General features: G+C 45.3%; 2 protein-coding genes across 3 annotated transcripts in view; both read right to left on the bottom strand.

The window, feature by feature from the left end:
- Positions 1-5,202: 5,202 nt before the first annotated feature.
- On the bottom strand, positions 5,203-6,224 carry LOC117893945 (MIT domain-containing protein 1). Its single transcript, XM_034800735.1, has 3 exons — positions 5,754-6,224; positions 5,486-5,691; positions 5,203-5,411 (listed from the first exon to the last, which is right to left on the bottom strand). The coding sequence occupies exons 1-3, from the start codon at positions 6,117-6,119 to the stop codon at positions 5,258-5,260; spliced, it is 726 nt and encodes a 241-aa protein (XP_034656626.1). The 5' UTR covers positions 6,120-6,224; the 3' UTR covers positions 5,203-5,257.
- A 9,364-nt stretch (positions 6,225-15,588) lies between these two features.
- Positions 15,589-25,231, bottom strand: part of LOC117893935 (transcriptional repressor scratch 1) — a 29,265-nt gene continuing 19,622 nt past the window's right edge. The window contains exons 2-3 of one of the 2 annotated variants that reach the window (XM_034800717.1): positions 23,251-23,799; positions 15,589-22,630 (exon numbers count right to left, since the gene is read on the bottom strand). In XM_034800717.1, coding sequence (XP_034656608.1) covers positions 21,081-22,630; positions 23,251-23,734 — 2,034 coding nt within the window. In that variant the 5' untranslated portion in view covers positions 23,735-23,799 and the 3' untranslated portion in view covers positions 15,589-21,080. Of the gene's footprint in view, positions 22,631-23,250; positions 24,135-25,231 lie in introns of those variants that run through there. The other variant, XM_034800718.1, reaches the window with a different exon arrangement.

Genomic DNA, 25,231 nt, shown 5'->3' with positions numbered 1-25,231 from the left:
CACTCTCTTGCTTACTCTTTCCGTCTCTCTGCTGGTGTACGGCGTAAGGCGCGCTTATCGTTTTGACAGGAATATCTGCGCTTTCTAAATGCCGACGCCGTCGTTTATGACGCTGACTGCTGCGCTTACGATTGAGTCTGCCACAGCCAACAGCCAACAGCCACCAGCCATAGCCACATCATAGCTGAGCAGAGCAGAGCAGAGCCCCCCCCCCCCACATCTCTCTCTCTCTAACATCTCTCCATCTGAGGAACCTTCTTTTGTCGCAGCATTTGCCGTGCGCCGTAAAAACGTGCTGTGCCTGGTTGTTACTTTAATGGCTTTTACTCCCCACGAATCCCGGAGTCGTCAGGCGAATTATGGAAGCTGCCGTCGCCGTCGCCGCTGCCATCGTCGACTGGGATCCCTTGGCTTCGTCCTGGCTTTGTTTTTCAGCACTTTCGCGTGCCTGCGTGTGTATTTAATAGTCTGTGGTTTGACATTGACTGCCACGAGGCGCTATATACACACGGCTATGCGATTGCTATGCGAGAGTATGTACAGATATACTCTGCCCAGAATTATATACACATAAAGTGCTCTGCATTAATGCGCCGCTCAACTTGTAAGCCGTGCCAAAGGGCTGAAAGGCTGGCGATGATTTCGTGCCCAGCGAGATCCATCTGCCCCCTGCCTAGTGCCCCCTGCCGCAGTACCTGCACACGGCCCAGCGTTTCGATTATCGTGTCAAATTTTAATTACTCAAATTACAGCGCGGCTTTTTATGCCCGCGATTTACTTTCTCTGCCCCCCTCCTAATGTACATCTCGCAGAGAGTTGTCAACGCTGTCAGAGAATGTCTTTTGGTCATTAAACATCCGGACTGGTCGAGGTGGAGGAGTGGTGCGGCGGGGATTTGTGGGAACATTTTAAAGCCTGCTAAATAAGTGAGACAATTGACCCGAGGTGACTCTTTGTTCCTCCAGAGATGGCAGGCTGAATACCTGAGGGGAGAATTTTGGGAATTTTCTTAGATTTTGTTGGGCGCAGCTTTAAGGTTTATTTTGCCATAAAAGTGAGTTGGGATTAAGTTATCTTTGCGTAATAATTATGCTAAATATTAGTTATGCTGTTGTATAACCGAAAAGGTATCAGAAAAGAGGGAGATAAGCAACAATCCTACTCAGTTGAACACATAAATAAATTCTTATTTAAGCTATGAAATTGCAAAGAAAGCAACGAACTTGACTCACATTGCAATCAATAGAAAGAGCTTGGAACAATTGAATAACCTTTCAATGAATCTTTAAGTAAATTATTTCTGCGTCTATTCTTTCGGTAATAAGAACACCTTTGGGCTGAAGTAAGAAATAATAACTTCAAAGATTTATAAACATAAAATCCACACTAAAGACGCAATCAACACAAAGTTTCATCAAATTCAAAGACATAATTTTTAGCCATTTCTGATCATTTCTATAAATTTGGATTGCCCTGCTCTTATCTTTTTTGCTAATGCATTTTGTGGGTGGGGAGGCAGAGAGAGACAGAGATAGAGAGAACCTTTTTTCTGCCAAGTTCATCAATTCGCCGGCAATTTGACACGCAGCTCGGGGTCTATTAACCAAAAGCGAACCATGGCCAAAAGGATTTGCCCGGCAACGGCAACCAGTAGCCAAAAAATATCTCTGTCTATCCATCTTTGGTTTAAAATCTGCTGGAAAAAACGGAGCGAACGAGGAGGAAGCTGAGGCTGAGTGAGTAGAATGGGCGATGGCAGGGTAATAGCAGCGACGACTTAGGCCGCGTTAGTCCTTTAATATGCCAAGATTGACGTCGATTATGCATTAATAGGACACGCACTATAAATAACGCGCCTTTGGGCGTCGCTCGCTCTCTCTTCCCCTCTCTCACGCTCTCTCACTCTCTATGCAGTGTCGTGCCGTGACGTCTGAGGGGCCTAATGAACGGTTTTTCGAGCATACGTTCCACGTTGCCGCCCCAGGGAGTGAGTGGGAGAGTGACAGATAGAGAGTGCCCGTGCCCGTTGGTGGGTCGCATCCCCGCTTCGAATTTTGCGCTGACATTGATTGATTATAAATCGGCATACATTGCAAATCCAAAGAGAACACAATAACTGCTCTGCTTATCCTTTTGTGTGGTTCTTGTTCTGCTGCTGATGCTGCTGCTGCTGCTGAGGCTGCTGCTGCTTCTGCGGTTGCCTTTGTTTGGTCTGTGACAGCTTTTAATCTAGCACGAGGCAACGGAAACATCAGCCACCTCCACCCAAAAACCACCAACAACAATGATATGGGACTGCTAAAGTGCCTGGAACTCGAGCATATTTGAAAATCACTTTAGTTCATATTTCGGACACTCACACATTGAGCTACAGAGTGACCCTGAGAGACCCTGAGACCTTAGCCAGTTGTCATTCGTGAGAGAGTGGTCCAATCCAGTCCATTTCTGTTGCCGGAGATCCAGTGTACAGGGCGTTAATGATGCGGTTTTTGGTCAGCCGCAGTCTCTATCCAAGCCATGCTCAGAGCTTCATTGACTGCCGTACACGCAATTTACATAATGGCCAACGCCTTCTGGGTTGTGGGATGCAAGCGTGGAGTGGAGTGGAGTGGAACGTGGAAGGCTTTCAGCAGCAACAGCAACGGCAAAAACAACAACAGCAAAGGGAGACTGAACCGTTGATGGCACGTTTTTGATTTCAATTGCTATTGCCAGTAGTTTCACTTGACTTTATGTCCACTCCTGCTCCTGCTCCTGCTCCTGCTCCCTCCTCGTTGGTGCTTCGTTTTCGATGTCTGGCCTATATAGGTTGCTTGGCGCCATTTTATGTACGTAGCAAAACAAAAGTTATGGCCCGATTTTCCCTATCTATTGCCTATGTCTTGCTCTCACATTCCCCCCCACTGCTGAGGGTTGGGGGCGTGCTGCTAACAAGTGGGACATTTGCCAGTTTGTCTTTCTTGTTGTTGGCAGAGCAGCCGCAGCAGCAGCAGCAGCAGCAATAAAAACAAGAAAAGAAATCGTTGACGCCACCCTTTTTGGATGTTTTTGTTGGTCCAAAAGTTACGTTACGCATCTAGGAGTAATGGGAAATCGGCATAAGTAGATGTGTACACAATCCGATGTGTAGTTTTTCTTATCCATGCCCCAACCCCCAACCACCCTCTTGCTCTATGATAATTTTAAGCAAGCGAAAGCAAAGCAGAGACAATTACGTGGCCAGGACAAGCCTGTAGGTCTGAGAGGATGGGGACTCTTTTGCTATGGCAAATTAATAGGAAACACACACACGCACACTCGCACACACACACACACACACATGTGCTCATACTCATAAAATGTAATGTCATAAGTGCTGCGCTGAACCTAAAACATTCCGCTTAACGCGGGTCCCTGCCACTCAACAGCCAAGCAATAGGCAAGAAAATAATGCTAGAACAGAGGCAGAGTTTCGACTGAAAGATACCCGCTAGGGAGTCGAGCTGATGCCTCAAATGGAGGAGTGTACTTGGAAGAGGAGTTTCCATATTGGAACAAAGAGTTCCATCACAAAACGCTCAGCCATTTGGCTTCATCCAGGCGCATACCCCTTGGCACTCCTTGGACTGTGTGCGGGGTACAAAATGTTGCTTCCACTTTGGCTTCTGCTCGTGCTCATAGCTGCAAGATTTCCCATTTTGCTTGGGCTGGGGTAAAATATTCGGATTAGTTATGCTGTTGGTCTGCCCCAGGCAGTGTCTGCCTCGCTTCCTCCCAGACTGGGGGTGGCTGTTGTTCTTGCTTTTGTGACCAAGATGAAGGACCACAAGCAGGACCAGGACTATAACTAATTCCCTGGTTATGTATTGTAGTTTTCCTAGCAAGCCGGGCCGAGCGCTTAACTGCAGCATTCATTGCTCACAAATTGGCAGGCAGGAGCCGCAGGCATATCCATTCAAACTGTTGCTTGCCGGGTAGGATGCCAACAGGAGCTGGAGCCTTCTCCAGCTCTGTTGTTGTTCAGTCAGTTAGTGGTTTATTTGCTAGCGAAAAATATCCTGTTCCAGCTTCCGTAACGCACAAGGAGTGGGAGGGAGCGTAGGCATTCTAGGGATCCATCTAGTTCATAGATTTATCTAAAATAAGTGAACCATCTAATTGTTCAATAAGTTCATCGTCGGCCCCTCTGGCTGGGAGGCAGGAAGGCGGAAGTCCCTGCAAATCCTAAGGACACGAAGACCCACAATTCTTGTTGCTTGTTTAGAATATCCAGGGATTGAATAGCCAGCTTAGGCAAATGGAATCTGCACCCCAGCTCCAGCTACAGCTACAGCCGGAGCAGCAGAAGCCGCAGGCTCCATCCTCCAGTGTTGCTTAAACCCAAAATTAGGGGTGGCTCCCAGCAGTCTCTCTCTGTGTGTGTGTGCTGGTTGCGCGTGTGTGTCTGGGCCTTCTTACGGGCCATAAAATTTAAAAGCGAGCAAAGCATTTTAGCTCTGGTGCAATTTATTAGGCCAGCTCATCGCGCCGCATTTCTGTGCCTTTGCGTAACAATTGCCTTCATCTGTTGATAAATCCTTGGCCTGGCACCAAGTAAATTGAAAATATACCCCCACACCGATACCAATCCCAATCCCACACCCACACCCACAACCATCCTCCCAAAAGGTGGACTCTGGCGTTGGTTGTGCAGCGAACTGTGTCGCAGTTCTAATTATCCACGCACATGTCTCTGGCAATTCCATTGAGCCTCAGTGCCGTCTGCGCTTTAAGCGAACCTTAAGGGCACGGCAAGGACAAAGAGCTGTAGCTGGTTACGGTAGCGCTTCCGCCACAGCTTTGCAGTGTGCTTTTGCCTTTTATGCAACTGCATTGGCCACCCGCTGGCTGCTGGAGCGGCACTGGCATTCAAAACAGCAGCCAACTCGGCCCACCAGCTGTGCTGCTGCCGCCGCCACCGCCACCGCTGCCTGCGCATCCGAAAGTGGCGTGAAAGTTATGAATTTTAAACATTTTGTGCCAAAGAACAGAAACAGGAGCCGAACAGCAGCAGCAGCAGCAGCCACATCCATATATCAGCCGCCGTGTCTTCGTTGGCGACTGCACAATTTATAGCGCAGCCAGCATCAGCAATTGTGGGTGAAGTGAATCCTCCTCCGGGTGCTCCTCCTCCTGTTGTACTCCACTTCTTGCATAAAAACATTGAAAGATTTATTTTAAAAAATTAAGTGCTGTATGAAAAAAGATGTCTGCTAAAATGGAATGGAATGCCATGCTCCTAGGATGCTGTGCGATTGTTGCGCCATATGTCCACATCTGTTTGGAGGCACTTGCGGTACCTGTAGTTGACCAGGCCAATGGAGTACATGGGATTGGCAGCCTTGTAAAAGTGCAGTCCGCGTCCGATTTTGATTATGTAGCCGTTGCTCAGACTGGAAAGCACAGGAAGTACAAAGAAAAGATTAGATTGCAGCCCTATGGCGACGATGAGTCAAAGTAGACTTACTAAATTCTGCGATCGTGCAACGTGTCTTCATACTTGACGGACACCACAATGTCCCGGCGCTCCAGGTCAGCTCTTATCTGGCCCAGGTTTGTCTTTTGTTGGTCCGGATTCTTTGGGTCCGTGTGCTCTTTGGTTATCAAGCGGAAATACTTCAAGTTTTTGCAGTTCGTGATGGCCAGCTCCAGAAAGCGCACCAGGTTTTGATACTGTCAATACAAATCAAAGGTTCCATCGATGTCCTCTCTGGGGAAAGAGTTGCTCTAGTTACCTGATAATTCTGCGTCATGTAGGGCTCCTCGAGCAGTATCTCAACGGTTTTGTCGTCCATGTACTTGCCAAAGATCTGATCGTAGTCGTAGCCCGTGTCGTTCTCCTCGATCGATACGTGGTCCACCACCTCGCCCAGCATGAGCTTGCCATTGACGCGTGCCTTGATGGCATCCGCCCGGTCAATGTACTCCTTGATGCGCAGCAGGAACGCCTTCCGCTTCGTCTCCTCCCGCTCCGTCTCCACGAACGAAATGAGCTGCGCGATGCCATCTTGGTAGAGCGTCTGCGCCTCCAGTATTCGTCCGATTTTATCGCATTCCACGGCGCGTATCAGTTGTTCCTTTGCTTTCAGTGCAGCGCTCATCTTTGCATCTCACGGTGGGTGCTACTTTCCAGTGGATATTCTGCTTAAAATTATTAACTGTACAGTCAAACTTATGATAGCTACAAAAACCGAGCAAATAAACAAAAAAAACTGCAACAGGTTCCAGCTGTTCGCGCAGAGCAGGGTTGCAGTCAGCGATTGTCCAGGGCTGCATCGCTGCCGCGTAAACGTTTTGCGTTTGAATTTGTCCGCTCATAAATATTTAGCTCTTTCGTTTTATGCTGATTTTGGCTTACGAGCAATTTACCTGAAAGCGAAAGCGAATGCGTTTATCGCCAAATGCCAGACATGGCAGCCACATCGAACCAAATTCAATTTCACTAAGCCAAATATTAATTTATTTGTGTTTTCGTTTCCAGCTCTCCCCTATCCCACTCTTCCCATCAAAGGTGACCAATCGAATCGAAACCAGAGAAAAAACCGAAAACGATTCGTGTTATTTGAAGTGGCTGGCTGGAACTGGTGCTGGCGTGGCTTCGGGGATGGATGGCTTTTGGGTATCCTGGCGGCGGCGGCAGACCCATCCTTATTCCCGTATTCGTATTTTTATTTATGTCATAAATTTTAAGCCATTGGGAGCTGTGGCTGTGCGAGAATGAGAGCGTGACGTCAGCTTATAGTTCACATTTTTAGGGCTTAAATTTTTCGCATTTTGAATGCGAATTAAGCAGAAAGTAAAGTCATTTAAGGTGATTCGACATAAAACTTGCCCCAACCAACCAGCTCTCCATCCCGCAGCACATTCAATGATTTGTTTGTTTTATGTACTACCTGTGAGGGTGGGTCGGGTTGGTGGTTCCAACTGGTTCCCGGAACTGATCGTGCCCTAAAAATCATTGCATACTTTTGGGCTGTTCGGTTTTAAATTTTAAATTTTAAATCCCCGGTTCGCCACTTGAGACACTCGAGAAAATCGTATTTAATTGGTAAATTAGAGCACTTTAAGTGGTGAAACGAAAGTGACCTTGCTGGGGCGAAGAAAGTCCTGCCAGAGAGAGAGCTTTTCAAGTGCCACGCTGGACTAACTTTTTGTTTGGAATTAGTGGAATTGTATCTTGTAAAACACCAACTCAAGTGGGCTAAGGGCTCAAAGCCGTTCTCAAGCAGCGAGCAGGCAGCAAGCAGCTTCAGGCCTAAGAGCTGTAGCTCTTCCACATGTCACCCAATAATGCGCTGTGATGTGCGAAGCCACTTGCCATCGGATTCGGAGTGGCCAGAGGATTGGTATTGCTGCTGCCGCTGCCGCTGCTGCTGCCTGTTGTGATGGTCCACTGAATGGGGTTGGAGTCGGAGTCGGAGATGGAGATGGATATGGCAAGGGGATTGTGTGTCGTTGGAATCGGTTGCTGGGGGCAGTGGTTAGCTCATATTACGGGTATCTTGGCGCCAGCTTTTTATCGACGATTATTTTCTTTAACTGTGTGAGTGCGTGTGTGTGTGTGTGTGTTGTGTGTGTTTGATTGTTGTTCTTGTTGGTATTTTGCCTTTTCGTTCAATATTTGCTTGCTGTTGCCATTGCTGCTGCCTGCTGCTACTTCTTTTTGTGCTCTATGCAGAGGGTATTGCGATTTGGAAGTAGATTTTAAGCCTTTTCTGAATATATTTTATTGCTGAAAAGTGTGCAAGAACTGCACGAAGATGGGAATATCCTATCGCTTTTATTATGCGAACTTCAAGCAGTTTTTCCATCTATATTCACTACATCTCATAGCCATAGTTCCTTTGATTAATCATAAAACACTCTACTGATAAACGCTCCATTTTGAAGTATATGTAAGCCTTCGACCTGGAAGTCATCTTCATAATTCTTGTTGTTTTTTCTACTTCTTGGGCGTCTGCTTCTGCTCCAACTCCTGCTCCTGCCTCTGCTCCTTTATTCATTCTGCTTTCTGACTCTTTCTCTGTGCTGCTTCCTTCTTCTATTTTTTTCCGCCACTTTTGCAGCCTTTCTCGTTGATTTTTATTTGTTTCTCTTTCAATTTATTTTGCCATTTCGTTTTCCTTTCTGCTGTCATTGCTGTTGCTGTTTTCTCCTGTTTGTTGCTGTTGCTGCCATTTTCATCGCTTTTATTACAAACACACACACACACACACACATAGACACACACACACACATGTGGAGCAGCTACTACCCAACATTGTGTGTCCTTCAGAGTGCGTGTTTGTCAGTCTATGCTCCTGCCTGTGGGTGGGTTGTGGGATGCAGGGGGGAGAATCTGTTTGTTTGCTGCTAAATGTGCGCTCAGCCCGCCACTCATTTATGTCGTCGATGTGCCACAGCCGCTGTCACCCTCTGCACCCATCAGAATCGAAGCCGAAGCCGAAGCGAACCCAAAACCCAACCCAAAACCCCCCCCTGCTGATGTCCCATCCCCATCCAGTGGCACGTTCGTTAACGTTCAGTTTTCCACTTGATGCTATATATGTTTGCTTCCATTTTTCAAGAAGGATCAAAATTTATATTGGCTAAAAAGTCCCTCGAGAGCTTTCAGCGCGCTTTCAGCTCCGCGCACACATTTACAGATGTAACAAATTGTAACACAATCGTAACTGTTTGCTCTGGGGTCGGGCTTGGGCTGGGGTCGCTCGATGGGTTGGCTCAAATCATAACCTCATGAACTTTTCGCCTCGTACGGTAAGTGGCCGCCACGCCACGCCATCAGTCCAATCCAGCACATCCCAACCCAACCCGCCTGTTTGTCCGCTGTCCCCCCAGTGCCATACATGTGTCCCGTGTCCTCTGTCCCCTGTCCTAGCTGGAGTATATAGTAGCTGCTCCCATTCTCCCTTTCTTATCCACAGCATTGAGAGACGCCAAGCAATTGAATTGAGCTGCAATTGTTTTGATTTCTGGCCCAGGGCTTGCCGTTTCATCTACCCCTGCCACTGCCTAGTACATACATACAATATATTATGACTTTTCGTATTTATCGCCTGGTGCTCCATATATGTGGGTCCCACCGCCTGCCTACGGCCCCTTCGTGCGCTCGTCAAGTGTGGCAAAAATGTAATAAACAATTCGAGATGCTTTATTGCTGCAGCAACTCAATTTATATGGCTGGCCTGCTCCTGTCCAATTCCAGCTCCCGGCTTCTAGTCCTGCTGCCTTGATCCTGTTTCCACCTCCAGGCAGACTTATTCTTCTACTGCCTCCTGCCTCCTGCCTCCTGCCTGCTTTTGTTGTGCGTCAGTTTCCATATTAAGCACACAAATTGATGATGTTAACAATGACGATACAAGAATTGACTGCGCTCCGCGCCATGACTGGCCGAAAGTTGAAGTTTTTGGCGTTTTGGCGGCCAACCGGAACAGCGCATGGGCCAACTGAAATGGAAACTGCCAGGCCAACTGGGCAAAGAAAGAGACCAACTATCGCCAGACATAATTCCTGAATATTGGATGCCTAAGGGCAGTGGCAAACAAAGTTTAATGGGTAAGGCATAACATAAGCGGGAAGAATGTTACCGAAAATACAACCAGAATTCACTTCTTGTTAAGAAATATCCATCAAAATTTGATGTCTACATTTTGTGCTGTTTGAGCAACAATTTCTTAGACACAAATATTGTTTATATTAAAGTATTTCCCAGTTGATCTTGTAAAAACAACTAAACAACTTTCCACCCAACTCAAGTCTCGACTTTCACTGCATATTGGATTCAAATAAGTTGTTTTGCCATCGAAAGGAAGATGTCCGACACATGGAGCTGGTCGCCCTCTTTCCGCAACTGGAGGAAAATATGTACATATGTAGGAATGTATGTACGTATCTCCGCTTTTAGCATGGCCAAAAACTGGCTTTAATGTTTTCACATTTGCTTTGTTGGCTTTGCTGGAAGTGAAGTTCGGTGCCAGCCCCAACCCTGCCACTGCCTCGACAAATCAATTGAAAACTGACAGTTGTGACTAAACGGCGCATATTTCCCTGACATCTGTGTGGGAGACTGTGTCTGTCTGTCTGTCGCTCAATGCCCCAAACATATCTCCACGGCACTCTGCCAGCGCCCACGCCCACACCCACTCCTGTGTCATGCATATTTCTGTATTGGATTTCAGTCCATTACGCGTCGTTCGAGTTTCGGGAATTGGATATCGGCTTTTATGCCATAGATATACTCTCTCTCTCGCATATGTATTTGTATGAATGGGGGCCCTGTTGCCTGTGCTGGCTGTGGCTCCTCTGTTTGTGTTCCGTTTTTGTGCATTAACGAAACTCACGCACGCCAGCAGAAGGCAGGGAAAAATGTCAGGGGCTTGATTTATCCTGTCCAACTCCAGTGTGTGCTGCGTGTTTGGCCACAATCAATCGATTGCCGCCATCGCCCATCGCCCATCGCCCATCGCCCATAGCCCATCCATGGCCCATCACCGCTTGGCTGTTTGTAACTGTCGCTCAGGGCGTGCCTATGCACGGAGCAGGACGAGATGGGACCGGGACAGCCCACTGACTAACTGACTAACTGACTGACAGACCCGTACACAGACCCAAAGTGCGGCGAAGGCAACAGCTGAGTGAGCGCGAAGGGCGATAATTAAAATCGGGTGCTCCTACCTGTAATTAGTTGCACAGGTCGAAAAACGTTAAACGTTCAACGCTCCATTCTCAATTTGCCACCACGCACAGGCCCTGCCCCGAGGCGGCCTGGCGTCCACTTCCTATCTCCATCTCTATCTCTCCGCTGTCTGTCTGTGAGTCCATTTTTATGGACATGTGCGTAAGCGATCCGTGCGAAAAATGGGCGCTTCGTAGCAATTACCTTCGATGCGATGAAGAAGCAGCTGAAGGCAGCGCCAGTCCAAAGAGGAATATGTTGATGCCACACTGCCGATAAGCCGCACTTCCAGCTCCACTTCCGACTGTGGAACGCCTACGCACCTTTTGCTGTCATGCAAATCAGTTTCAGCGGGTGGGGGAGAGACCAGTCCAATCCAATCCAATCCCTACCCATTTCTAGCACGCTCGTGGCATGCGTGGCAGCCGCTAAATAACGAGAATTCAGACAGCACCAGCGATATCTATCTGTTAGAGATGAGCAGCGCTTGGGGGTTGGTAGCGATAGTTTTTGCTAGCGTGAGAGATGGGAAGGATCAGCAAAGCAGAGGTAAAGCTCCAGCCTAGCCTAAGTATTTCTTCTCTAGTTTTCCCAATGATAAAAATCTCGCACTTAATCTTTATAAAAGTGTCCATTGGGGTTGAACTCCCCTTTAATTGATTGCACTGCCTGCTAATTATCATCATTTGGAACCCTTTAGTACGTTCCAAGTTAACAAATTCCATTAGACCACTAGACCAAGTCTTTTATCTTCCGTCATGGGTATTTTTCGTGTGATATTTGGCGCCAGTTCTTCCACTTCCACGCAGCCGGGCAGGTGGTTTGGTGGGGGGTGCCCGGAACCAGCCCGAAGTTTATCATTGCGTTGCGAAATGCGAATCGGAACATCCGTTTCTAAATGCCAGGCATTTGCCGTGCACTCTCTCTGTGTGTGTGTGGCCCCCGTCATGGCTTTTTAATGGGGTTAGGACCTGCAATTGTCCATACATATGACTCGATGGAATGGATGGACTGGGTACGCCGCTAAATTGAAATTGACCAGAGCCGTGAAGATAGCAAAAGAATGAGAAGACTGCCAGGCACATGGACACGGACACGGACTCTCGCCTTTGAGCTTATATAACGTCCCGGGGCTTATGTAATTTCAGCGTCACTTTCGAGATTTATAAATTTTCGTTGGTTTCTCTTTCAGCTGGTTCTTCTGCCTTTCTTTTTTTTCCCAGAGAGCGAGCTGCTCTCGCATTAAGCCAGCTGGACGACGTTTCATTACCAAAAGTGTGGGGCAGAAAGCAGCCGAAAGCCCCGAATGGAGCTGCGAGAGTATGCAATGTGAACAAATGGATAGGAAGAAATCAACGTTAAAATAAATGACACTAAAACTGGAGACACTCACTTTGTTTCCCTGTTGCCAGTCGCTCGCTTCCTCCACTATCTGCCGGCTGGCCCATGACTCTGTCCCTCCCTCGCTCTCCCTCTCTTTCCTTTCTGCTCATTTAGCCTGTTGTTGGGATATTTTTTTGGTGCTTCTCTTTTTGTTTTTCCTGCTCTTCAATTGGCTATTAAGCAAATTGATTCAGTTAAATTTATCTTAATGCAATCTTCACTCGCCCCCACAAAACCCCCACCATTCCAGCACCCGCACTCCACCCCCATACTGGGAGATAGTGCATAATTTGAAGGGCATAGTAAACCAGCCAACAATTCGCGCGACGCGCAACAACGGCTCGACGTACACTTGTGGATACAGATACATCTGGAGGCTCACAGTCCGACACATGACAGCAGCAACAAAAAAATAAACAGAAAAAAAAGGAAAAGGCAAAGGCAAAGGAATGGCAAGGAAAGTAGCGGAAAGGAAAGAATCCAGGCTGAAAACCCAATCCCATTGTCATTGCCCGAACAAACCAACGAGCGAGCGAACGAACGAACGAACCCTATTCCCCATTCAAGGAGACCCCCAATTGAGAGCCGCCCCGTCATGGAGTGGGAGGAGGAGGCGGAGGAGGAGAGCGCCGGACGACCACCAGGACTCCCATAAAGCGCTCGAAGCGTGAAGAACAAGGGTGAATGTGGAAAGTTACAGAAAAAAAGCATTAGAAAATATATCTGGCATGGCTTAAAAAGCGCGCTGTTGATTGTTTTGCTGGATAACGCTGCCACGACTCAGCTCTGGCAAAGTATTCCTTCTGCCGTTTCCCCAGTCTCCCGTTTCCCGTCTCCTGTCCGAGCCAAACCCTGTTGCCCTGTTGTGCTGGGTCGGGGGGGTGCTATTTTGATTTCGTTGTCGCCGTCATCCGCCTATGATGGAATCGCCCCGAAGGGCTGCTCTGTCTTCCATTTCCCCCCAGCCTGCTCCCACACTGACAGTGCCAGTGCCACTGGGGGGCGAAAACTATCTCGACTCGCGCTGTGTATGTGTGCTACTGGGCAATCTCTAAGCCGTATAAATATGCCATCGTCTGAGGACAATCTACTAAAACCATCAGATTCGACGCGGCCCAACCCAGGCCAGAGCCCAAATCCAGGCCTCGCCTTCGTGCCATTGATCGGCCTATAAACAGAATTTTTCTCCACTGCTTTGTTATTGCCCCATAGGCAAATCATATAAATTATGCTCAATTTTTTCCTTTTGGCTTTTAATAAGCATAAAAACTTATGATATGTGAAAATATGCGCAACAAACAACAACAGCAGAGGCAGAGGCAGAGACAGTGGCAGTGGCAGAATGGGAGGATGGGGTGTTGGGGATATCATCCATGAGGCTGTTTATGTTTGAAAATTGTTTACTCTCTTGTTTTTGGCTCCCGGTTACAGGCACAGCCACAGTTGGGCACGGAACAACAGCTTGCCAGAAGGGGTTCTTCCCTCGCACATCCCCCACATATATTCAACCTCTAACGTGTCACATTTCCCCTGGGGAGTGTTTTTCCACGGCTCAAAGTGTACTCAAAGTTGAATTTAACTTTGATTTGAGCAGCTCCTTCAGACATTGTTTGTAGTTATTGTTGAGAAATGATTTTGTAGGTAAACTGTGAGACCTTTAACCATCGAATAGCGATTTGCAGGCAGTTGTCGCTGGAATATCTGCTGTAATTTGCTGTAATATTTGGCAGCCATGACTTAAGCTATAATCTTGGCGGAAGAAAGAGAAATTCCTTTGCTGCAGCTTCAGTTATTGCCGCTTTCAGTTGATTCTCAATGGAGGCAAGAGCTGGTTAAATGTTAAAAAAGGGAAGGAAAACCCCTCCCCATCCACTGCCTGCAGTTACGTGGAAGTGGAAGTGTAACTCCAATTACTTTTTCCCGGGAAAAATACTGAGTTTCCGTTCCGTTGATTCGCACAAACGGAATTGCATTGAATGGAGGAATCCACAGAGTTTGTCTGCAGCTGACAGTAGTGCCACTTCCTGCGTCCTGCGTCTCCCTCCCAACCAATTGAAATCAAACGCACTTTGGTTGAAGTTTTTTTTTGTCAGATTTTTATTTTTTGTATTCACTATGTTTGTTTTTTCATTTACTACGCAAGTTGTTTTGCATCGTCGCACTTTTCATTTGGTTTTACTCCGTTCGTTTTCTTTCCATCTTTTCTTTTTTTGTTTTTTCTTGTCATGTATAAATTTGTCATGTGTTATGAAAATATAATATACTTATGTACGTTTTTATGTTAGATGTTTTATGTTTTATGTTTTACAGAATGCTTGGCTCCATTGTTGTGTGTGTTGTCTTTTCTTTTATTTTCTTTAGTAACTATGCATTGATTAGACATTTCTGCTGCTGCTCTTACAACTGGTCTTTCAATTGTTATCAGTGTTTGGATGTGTGGATTATACAAATCAACTGGTTAAGTACAAAATATATCGTTTATAAGGTGTGTTTATATGCATATACCTATGTATGTGTTTATGTATCGCACGAGTACTTGTCGCACTTGAATGGAAACCACGCAATCAAACTGAAGACTTATTTTTTTTGGTAAATTCTTAATTCCACTCGTTCAACTCTTCTTCGGTTAATTAGCTGCTCAATTTTTCAACAACTTAGCATAAAAACTACTGAAAAACATGAAACGATTCGCTTGCTTTGTAATTGGAAATTGACCATTTGGTAAAATTGACTTTCGAGGGCGGAGGTGCCCCTGGCAAATGTCAATCGTAATCGTATCTGATTGACAGACAGACATAGTGCCAGGACCTTCGATTGTGTGTGTGTGTCTGTCTGCATGATGCACATGAATGTCATATACATAATGCATGTCATTTATAATTTAGAATGTATTCTTGTATATGTGTATATCATATTTGCACAATAAACGCATTTTTGCTTCTCTCTGTGTCCGTGTGTGTTTATATACTCGTATTTATAGCTTTATATATCAATGTATATATTCTTCGATTATTAATCGATACAATGCAATAAAATACATAATTATGTGTGTGTGTGTGTGTTTCGTGTGTGTGTGTCTGCTGTTGTTCTTGTTCTAGGTACAGAATTCTTTTTGCTGGCTTCGTCTAATGTGCTGTGTTTGTTGTTGTTTTGTTTTAGTCATAGTCTAATCGTAAGCTTAAATTTATGTCTCGCTTTTGTCTCGTTTTAATTATAATTTGCAACTCTACTTTTCTACAATGCTACAGTTGTGTCTGTGTCTGTGTCTGTGTCTGTCTGTGTTTGAGTGCTCTAAATACAGGATAAAATACAGGATTTATTTTCTACGCAGTAACTCTTTCAACTATGTATCGTATCCGCCGTGTGGTGTGTCTGTGTCTGTAAGTATTTCCGTAGTATAGTCGATCAAAATAGGTTTGTATATATGTAAGTACCTATCGCAACAATGCACCTATGCAAAAACATAAGATGAGTTTTCCTTTTCATTTGGTTTTTTCGGTTTTTCAGTTTTACGGTTTTTTGGGTTTTCGTTTTCGTTTTCATTTTTCCTTTTCGTTTTTCGTTGTATAAAGTACATCAATTGGTCTCGTCAAGCAGCACAAAAGTTGCGATAACAATATATGCAAAAAACAACTCTACCGTTAATATATATGTATGTATCTGTATATCGATAACTAATAATCGTTAAATCGTTCAATTCATCATATGCCAGCTAAATCCAAAATCCCTACGGCTTTTAATTAATTCTTAGTACTTGTTTAATTTTTCGCTTCTGCTCTTCTTTTTTTTTTGGTTTGCTCTCTAGCAGTTTTCCGTTCGTTTTTCTCTGTAAACTAGGTATATATCAATATATATATATCGATTCTTTATTATGCTATAGTGTATAGTGCCATAAATGTTTGGGGTTTTCGCTTACTTATCGCAATAATATAACGAATTCCAAATATTTACTCATAGATACATGCGATTTAATACTTTTGAGTTACCTTAATGCTCTATTGCTTCTGCTGTTGCTCTTGCTTTTGCTTTTGCTTTTGTTGCTGTTTCTGTTGTATTGCTTTTTATCGTTAATTCTTCTCTATGATTATATACCATATACAATAGCTGTAAATAAGTTTGTTGCTTCCTCATATTGCTCTCCATTTTCGATTCATAATATATACTACAATAATATATATTCAAAGTGTTAAGTCTTTCATTTTTGTTCTTTTGCTGTTTATTCGTTGTTTCTGCTTTTGGTTGTTTTTTGTTGATTTCTCAATTACTTTCTTTTCGAATTTCGTTATTAGTTTATGTTCAATTCTTGAATTATTAGTGTTAACGTGCCAAGTCTTATTAATTTTGCTTTTGCTTTTGCTAATAGTTAATCATTGTTTGTTTTGGTTGCCCAATTATTTATACATTGCTTGTTGTGTGTGTGAGTGTGTGTACGTGTGTTGGATATAAAAAATAAATAAATCACGTGGAATGCAAATTAAATTTTCGAATCAAATGCTCGCTGCATCACCCTAACGTTAGCTCGCACCACCCGCCGCCCTTCGCTTCTTCGCTTCTGTGTGGAATGAGTTGTGGACTGTGGACTCTGTGGGCCACGCCACGTGCTGACTGACGCAGTGGACCAGCCAGCCAGCCAGTGTTGGCATGGCACCGCTACTCGCCGCTCCTCTGCCCCTCTCTTTGTGCCCATTACCATTCTCTCGTGCTCTCTCATTCATGGTGCTGTTCCTCTTTTTATTACATTTCCCCTTTGTTCGAGTACGCCTAACGAGCGCTCGTTAAACTGCATTGACACAAAAAAGGACAGCACAACATTGTGTTGCTGTGGCACTGGCACTGGCACTAGCAGAAGCGGAATGGTGTGTGGGTGTGGGAATGGGGGCGAAGGGTTGTCAGCAACAGCAACAGATAATGGAAACAATGGATCATGAACCTAATGCCACAAATACTGAACCATTTCAACAATTGCATTTCCAGGTTGCGTTCTCGTTCCCGTTCCGATTGCGATTACGATTACCATTTCGTTCGAGTATGTACAGCTGTGTGTTGTGTTTGTGTGTGTGTGTGTGCTAAATACTATGCTAAAAAAAAAAAATGTATCAACTTTAACAATTTCCTTTTGTATAACAGTACGTCATGATCCTGGAGAGAACACCCATAACATGTGTGTGTGTGCGTGATTGGACAAACTGAAACGCTTCCACGTCGATAACCAAATTTTGGATTAAAGCTTTTCCAAATAAAAGAAATATATTCTGTATTTATGTGTGTATGTATATGCCTGGGCTGGGGTAATTCTATTTACTATTGGTTAAAAATCTCAAAATATTCCTCTGCCACTCCCTCCCCCCTGGTTATACTCTATTTATGTATATCTTTTACCACTACGTTTTATTGCTTTTCGATACACGTTATGCTATGTATAGTTTTCTGGATCTCAATATGAATTTGATTTCTCGTTATCTTCCAATATCCTTTGAGCAAAATTAATGAATCTCGTGTGTGTGTTTGGATGTGTGTGTGTGTGTGTATGTGTGTGGGCTATCACAATATTCGAATTGCTTTGGGTTCATCTCTCAACCTTTCATCTTCTTACGGCTGGCTGTAATTTGTATTTCCATCTAAAATCACTCAGCACAATAATTGTTGAAGAAATAATCAAAATGCACAAGAAACAAATACACACAGAGTCCAGAATCGTTAAAATGAGAGAAAATATTTGTTCAAAGCATAATGAGAATAAGTTTATAAATGAAAAACAATGTTTTTGCATGTAAAGTGTAAGCATTTAATATGTAAATTGTATATTTTTAAACTTTATATATATTTTTGGGTTAACCTTTTCGTTTATAGTACATGTGTGTGTGTGTGGGTGTGTGTGTGTGCTGCGATTGCTAATTGTAGATAGTTTCAACCTTACAGTTTACGTTCTAATACTAATAATCGATTAACTCTCATTTGTTAAGTTAAGTTATTGCTTTTCTTTGCTCTTTTTTCTAGCTTTCTAGTCGTGCCCCTCACGTGACTCACGCGCTCTATACAATTGTTATACAAAATTTTTAAAATTTAATATTATTGCCGGACTTCAATTCAATTTTAATTCAACATTTCTCATAATGCAAATTTCATAAATATTCATTATATTGTTTCCATCATCCATCCATCGTTTTTTGCAATTCAATTTTCATCGATTACGAGAAATAATAGATGGTAAATAATATGTGACTATTCCTATATAACTAGGTATATATTAAATATAGTTAATTGTAATTTTTAATTGAAATAATTGTAGTTTGTTTTGCCTTTCTTTGCATTGGGGTTTGTTTGTTTTTTTGAGTATTGCTTTGGTACTTTAGCCGATTTCGATTTCGATTCGATTCGATTAATATTATTGCTTAAAAGGGGACTCGCTGCCGCCTCTCGCATCTCCCTCCTACTCCTGCTCCTGCTCCTCCTCCTCCTGATTACTCCTCTTCCAATCAACAGTATAAAAATAATTTCGTGATTATGTACTAGGTTAACTTACGCGTACATATCTGAATACTATACCCTATATATGTATGTATATATAAGTGTATATGTATGTATATGCTTTGTAAATATTACGCAACTACATACGTATTCTAGATGTATGTATATAGATTTCTATCATCCACCTCTGTCTCTCTGTGTACCAACAACTTTGGTTTCCTTTCTTTTGGTTTTTTTGGGTCGCTCTAAACTTGGCTACAACTATGGCTACAAAATGTTCGTTGCACTTCGTTCGTTCTTCCCCTCCACTTCATCATTGAGATCGGTTGCTGAAGCTGATTTCAGTTGAGTATATAATGTGTGTGTGTGTGTATGTATAATGTATATAATGTATATGAAGTAAGTTCTAATATTTACAGAATTTGTGCAGCGATTTGTTATCTTTTCTTAGGGGTGTTTGTGTGTGTGGAATGTGTTTGTTGGGGCTTGTGAGCTTGTTGTGGGTATGAGTATATGAATGAATGATTAAATGATGGAATGATTGAATGGAATGAAACGTATCTTGAGTTAAGGGTTAAGTAATATCATCGTGCTAGGTCGGTTAAGTTGTCGAAAAGTGCAAAGTATTATTCACGCATGGACGAAGTGTACTGTTAAATGCTTGAGACTAGATCACACTCGATATTTATACTCGTATATTCGTTATTCTGTTCTTCAGAGGGGCTCTGCGCTCTTACGATACGATTCTTTGGTCTTTTTCGCTGGCTGTCCTACTCCTAAATTGGGCCTCTAACGGAATGCAATGTTCTTTAATTGCATAACTGGGTTCGAAAAACTGGGAAATTGTTTACTGGGACCTGGCTTTGGTTCGTTCATTTGATTATAAATGATAGATTTTTCGTGGTTTTTTTTTGCTGTTGTACAGCGACTAGATGTTCACTTCTATCGTGAGTATTTTCTATAATAAATAATTGTCTTCTCCCATGTTTCTCCTGCCGGGTGTCGGTCTGGGTCTTGGAATGCTAATTGACTAAAATGTATGCTCGTTGGATATGAATTGAGCGGGGAAATCCTTGGGGGGAATAAATGAATGAAAAGTCAGCCCAATAAATTCAGAAATTTCCACCTCTGCAAATGCTCTTCTAGCCTTAAATGAGATCGGAATGAACTAATGGGGGGTTACCTATATGTATGTATTTATGTATTAACGTGATGGATGCTTTCTACAAGGGTTTAATATGAGGGATGGGGTGACGGAAGCGGTTCGGCATTCGGAAAACCCTCCTGTCGAACCGTTCCCAATACCTGGCTAATATTGCTTTGCGTTTCGTTAGTTGTTTTAGTTTTCGTTTTTGTTTTGTTTGTATGCAATTTTTGATTAATTTGTTTTGTAAGTTGTTGTTTTTGTGTCGTTGTTAATATCGAATCTAAAAATCTTTGAGTGCTTAAATGTCCGGCTACTGTCCGTTGTTCAGTTGCTCTTAGTATTTGTTTTGTGGTGACTTAGTTTAAAATTGTTTGTTCGGTAGGTTGGCCCCAACCCCCCAATTGAGTGGGGCCACCACGCGTAATATTCTGCTTATAGATAGGCTGCCCTTAAGACCTAATTCGTTGTTTGAGAAACATTGCATTTGCTTTTGTAATTCGTTGCATTAATTTTAATCACTTCGTCTTCGTCACGTTGTCGATTAAGGATTTAGAGTTAGTGTTTAGCATTAGATTTAGAGTTAGAGAGAGATAGAGAGAGATATTTTCATCGAGCTACAGTTAGAGTTAGGTCTAGGGTTAGGGGAGAGTGTTTCTTCTTGGAGAGTTATAGAGTTAGAGAGAGAGAGAGTTAGAGTTAGAGTTGTGGAGATTAAAAACGTTTGCTTTTTGCATCAGCTACAGATTATATAGTACACTCTATATAGTAGGTATATATGTATATATATATCGGTATGTATATATGTTTTGCTTCGTTAAGTAGTTTTTTGTTGTTGTTTTTGTTGTTGTTGGATAGATTAGAGATAGCTGCGCTCTGGCATAGAATTGCTTAGTTTTTTGTTCAGGTTTACGGAATGCATTCGGTATATAGCCATACCTCATACACAAGGCTCTCTGTGTTTGTGTGTGTTAGTGTGTGTGTGTGTGTGTGTGTATGGAATGTTGGGTTTTGTTTGGGAATGTTCTTCAACTCTTTCTTAGCTTAATAAGAAGAATCAGCTTGGAATGGGAATGGGTTGGGTGTCTTTTCTTTTTGCTGTTTGTTCGATTTGTTGTTTGTTTTGTTTGTTTCTTTGCTTTCTTTGTTTTGTTTTTGCTGCCTAACGTGTCTAATGCGATTTTCTACAGTCTCTGTGTTACTCTACTACACTTTGCTTTTGGACGTATTGTGATGTATGCATCGTATTTCGTATTTCTATATAAAAACTGCTATCGGTTGTAGCCTAGTTGTAAATGGTAAATGGTAACGGTAACTTTAACATTAACGGTAAATTAACTAACCAGCATGGCAGCCCTTCCACTTACTCAACATTGCATTTGCCGCTGTGCATTACATGGCATAGGTGTTGCCACCCAGTCCCGATCCTGTCTCCACCTTGACGCGTTCGAGGAACTCGTGTGGCGGGGAGGAGGCCATGCTGGCGCCGCTTTCGCTGTTGCTGTCGCCGCCGTGGCCGTGCAGCGACATGGCCATCATCAGCTCCTCCTCGTCCTTGAGGCAGGCCGACTCCAGGTGCTTGTTGAGGTACGACTTGAGCGCGAATGTCTTGTGGCAGCGCTTGCACTCGAAGTTCTTGTCGACGGAGTGCGTCTGCATGTGGGCGCGGAGGTTGGAGCGATCCGCAAAGGCCTTGCCGCAGTGCGCACAGCCGTAGGGCTTCTCGCCGGTGTGGGAGCGCAGATGGCCCTGGAGCAGCCAGGGGCGCGAGAAGAGTTTGCCGCAGACGCCGCAGCTGTGCGAGAGTTTGTGCGTCAGCACGTGCATGGCCAGGGCGGGCATGGACACGTACGCCTTGCCGCAAGTGTGGCACTTCTTGGCCGACTGCGAGTCCAGGGAGCGGTGCGTCTGCTTGTGGCGCGACAGGTTGCTGGAGGTCGCGTACTGCTTGCCGCACTCGGAGCAGGTGTACTTGGTTTTCGCCTGGTCCTGCACCACCACGGCAGCAGGATCTGCCACATGCTTCCGCTTGGAGCGGCCGTCGCTCACGAAGAACGCCTCGTAGGTGTAGGCCACCGTCTTGGCCGCCTGCGTGCCGCCCGCCTCCCCATCCACCGACCCGCCGTCGCACTCCTGATTCGTGTTTGTCGTGTTGCTGTTCTCGTTCTGCACGCTGCTGCCACTGCCGCTGCCGCTGCAGCTGAGGATGCTGCTGGCCGGGCTGCTGGGCATCGCGTGCTGGGAGCTGGCACTCGAGGCGTTGCTCGAGGGGCGTTGTTCGTTCACCGCGCTGGCTGCAGCAGCCAATTCGGCAATCGATGACGTGCTCCGTAGATGCGCATGCGCCTCGAACGATGCGGAGTGGGAGTGCGAGTGGGTGTGGACCAGAGCATGTTGCTGCTGCAGAGGCAAGTGATGCTGTTGATGATGCTGTTGCTGCTGCTGCTGCTGTTGCTGTTGCTGCTGCTGCAGCTGGTGTGGCTGCGTGGGCGGGTGAAAGGCGGTCGAGGCGCTCAGGTCCAGTATGGCATGTGCCGCATGCAGGTCCTCCTCCGCGGGTATCCGCTTGCGGTACCCCTGCGTCGGCTTGTCGTCCAGCGAGTACGGCCGATAGATGTCCTTCTTCTTGGGCGGCAGCGACAGCGTGGCACCCGTGCTGCTGAAGCACTTCCGCTCACTCGATGTCTGGCCCGTTTCCATCTTGATGTGCGGACTGTAGCGGTCCACCATCCGATCGCCGGCGCCGCTGGGCGAGCACGAGGGCGACGATGTGGTGGACGATGGCGGTGTCTGGTACGAGGCCAGGTGCTGATCTGCGGCCGGACTGCTGCCGTTGGCGGCTGCCACCAGGGCTGTGGCCGCAGCACGGATGACGGTGATCTCGCTCTCCATTCGGGGCAGGTACGCGGTGTAGTGCAGCGGTGACAGTTCGCGGGTGTAGCCTGCAAGTCGCGAGAGCAAACAGAGATTTGGATGTGGGTTAATTATCTGTGGGATGTGTGCAACAGTTCGAGGGAGAGTGAAGCGTAGAAAGGAGTGCCTAAAGGTGTGCTAAAATGTATGGTTTTATGCATCAAAGGATCTTCAAGGGATAGCCCGTTGGGATTGCTGTGAATCTTGCATGAATTTTAAGCCTTTTCTTTGACTGTTGAATACACCTTCGACGGTGTTCCATGCCCAGCAGTCCTTCAACTTTAAATACTCCCCAGCAATGACTCACATAAAACAAGCGGCAAATCCATTAATTAATTCTTTTTCTAGCTGACCTTTCGCCCATTGCTAAGCGGCGACTGTTAAGCCCGAAGAGGAGCCGGAATTACCTTGGATTCCCCTTGAAGTGTGCGTCGCTCCGGGCGCAGCATTGAGTGACAACAAAGGCAATTAAATGGATTCGATTCGGAATTGTTTCGCAATCGAACAATGGTCGCATCAATGACAGCGATTACGTGCTTGCCCCGTGGCATGCCGTGCCCCAAACCCCAAACCCCATGCATATTTCGCTCACTCTCTACTCGCTCTCTCTTGTTCGATTGGGAGAAAGTTTGCTGCGGCCAAAACTTACCGTTGTAAACATTGCTGGCCACTCGCGTCGCCGCCTCCGGGGAGTGGGGCGGCGGACTGGGCGCCGTGGTGCCCGCCGTGGGGGAGCTTGGACCCCAACACTTGGCCGATGTCGTGGTTGTTGCTGTCACTGTTGCTGTTGCTGTTGTGCTCTCATTGCTGTTGCTGCTGCTGCTGTTATTTGTGGCCTCTGCGGTGGTGGCTCCTGCTGTTGCTGCTGCTGCTGAGGCATTGCTTGTGCGTTGCTTTTCCAACTTGGTCAGGAATTTATCGCCCACAACATCGATCTCCTCGTCATCGTCGAGGGTGGAGCGACGCGATTTGAGATGCGACAGTTCTTCATCTCTGGAAGTAGTCGATGTGTTTGTGGCATGTTGTTGCTGCTGTTGCTGCTGCTGTTGCTGCTGCGGCTGTTGTGTGTTATCCTCGGACCGATCCAGCCAGGGATAGGCCTTCCATTTCTTGGCTATCAGACAGCGCGGCATCTTGGCTAACGGAAGCGGCAAAGGTAAAGTCAAAGGCAAGGGCAGAGGCAGTTGTGAGGTTTAGTGTAGACTGATGGAGCTGTAGCTGTAGCTGTAGCTGTAGCTGGAGGAGCGCGTTGGATCCAGTTGGATCCTGTAGAGCGGGTAGTAAAGTGCTGAAGCGAGTTTCGATTTTCGAACGAGCAAAGACCGTCTGAGGGGTATTCGTTGGTGGCAAAGCGGAAAGGAAACGTTGCTGATTTTATTTCGCAATAACTGATGACGCATGTGAAAATAGATTTGGCTCGCCGAAAGTCTCTTAGAGATTTACTTGTACAGGTTGTCGGGATTGGGCATACTGCTGTCTGCCGTCTCTTCTCCCGTGTTCTCCTTCTTCTCCTTCTTTTTGTTCTTTTTCGGTTTAGGTTCGCATTTTATGGACTGCTTTTCTGTTTGTTGTTTGGTTACTTTAGTTTTGGTTTTTGTTTTGTTTTTTGTTGTGTTTGTTGGTTAGGATTCCTCGAATTTCACAGCCACTTTACACATTTCTGCGCTTGATTCGTTGTCAGACCAGACCTGGCACCCAGACCCGTATCCGTCATTGGGAGTTGGCAGTTGGAGCCACGTTTTGGGTCAGTCCTCGACGCTGCTGCTGCTGCTGCTGCTGCTGCTGCTCTTTCCCATACACGGACCCGCACCCGGACACAGACACTTTCACGTACACGGGACACGGACACGGACACGTTGTTCGCGTTGGCTGCGTGTGGCTTATCGATTTTTACATTTGCGTTTACGTTTACGTTTTGTTTTTACACGAAATGGACTCAAAACATAACGCCTTTCGGATTGCTGCTGCTGCTGCGTGGGTGTTGGTCTCCACTCCGCTCCACTTTTACCGATTTGGGTTTGATTTGCGAGCGGATATATCCTTTGGTTGTGGCTTATTTTCGCTTGTTTTGCTTGTGGCTCGTTGTTCTTTTTGTTTGTTGGGAAACAATTTGAAACCAAAAACTTTGTCGAGTCAAAAATAAATGTTTATACGGAAAGTATAGCTTTAGTTTTAGTTTTAGTTGTAGTTGTAGTTGTGGTTGCAGTTGTAGTTTTAGGGGTTTAGGTTTAGTGGTAAAGGTTAAGTGAGGTTGACGCGAGTTTCAGAATAGTTAAGTTATTATTATTGTTGTTGTTGTTGGTAGTGAAAAAATTGATTTAGGAGAAAATATAATATTATATAAGATAGAGAAGAAATGCGAACGAACCGAATGCTTGAATGCTTATGAGAGGCCAACTGAACGAAACCCCGCTTATAAGGGTTGTTCCAATGGGGCGGCAAGGCCGCGCTGCCTTCAGCCATGGTGAAACCATTCAAGGTGGTTCCGTCGGCTGCCTAAACGTTTCGTTTTTGCACCCCTAGCCTTCAGTGCGTGGACGTGAAAGGCATTGCTTAGGGGCGCCGTTTTGGCTGATGGGACACCTTGTATGAGCTGCGCTGCCTGCAGCGCACGGACTCAAATGTTGCTG

The sequence above is a fragment of the Drosophila subobscura genome, chromosome J (genome assembly GCF_008121235.1).
Source record: "Drosophila subobscura isolate 14011-0131.10 chromosome J, UCBerk_Dsub_1.0, whole genome shotgun sequence".
Classification (NCBI taxonomy): Eukaryota; Metazoa; Arthropoda; class Insecta; order Diptera; family Drosophilidae; genus Drosophila; species Drosophila subobscura.
The sequence above is the reverse complement of the archived record's forward strand: the minus strand, read 5'-3'. Positions and strand labels throughout refer to the sequence as shown.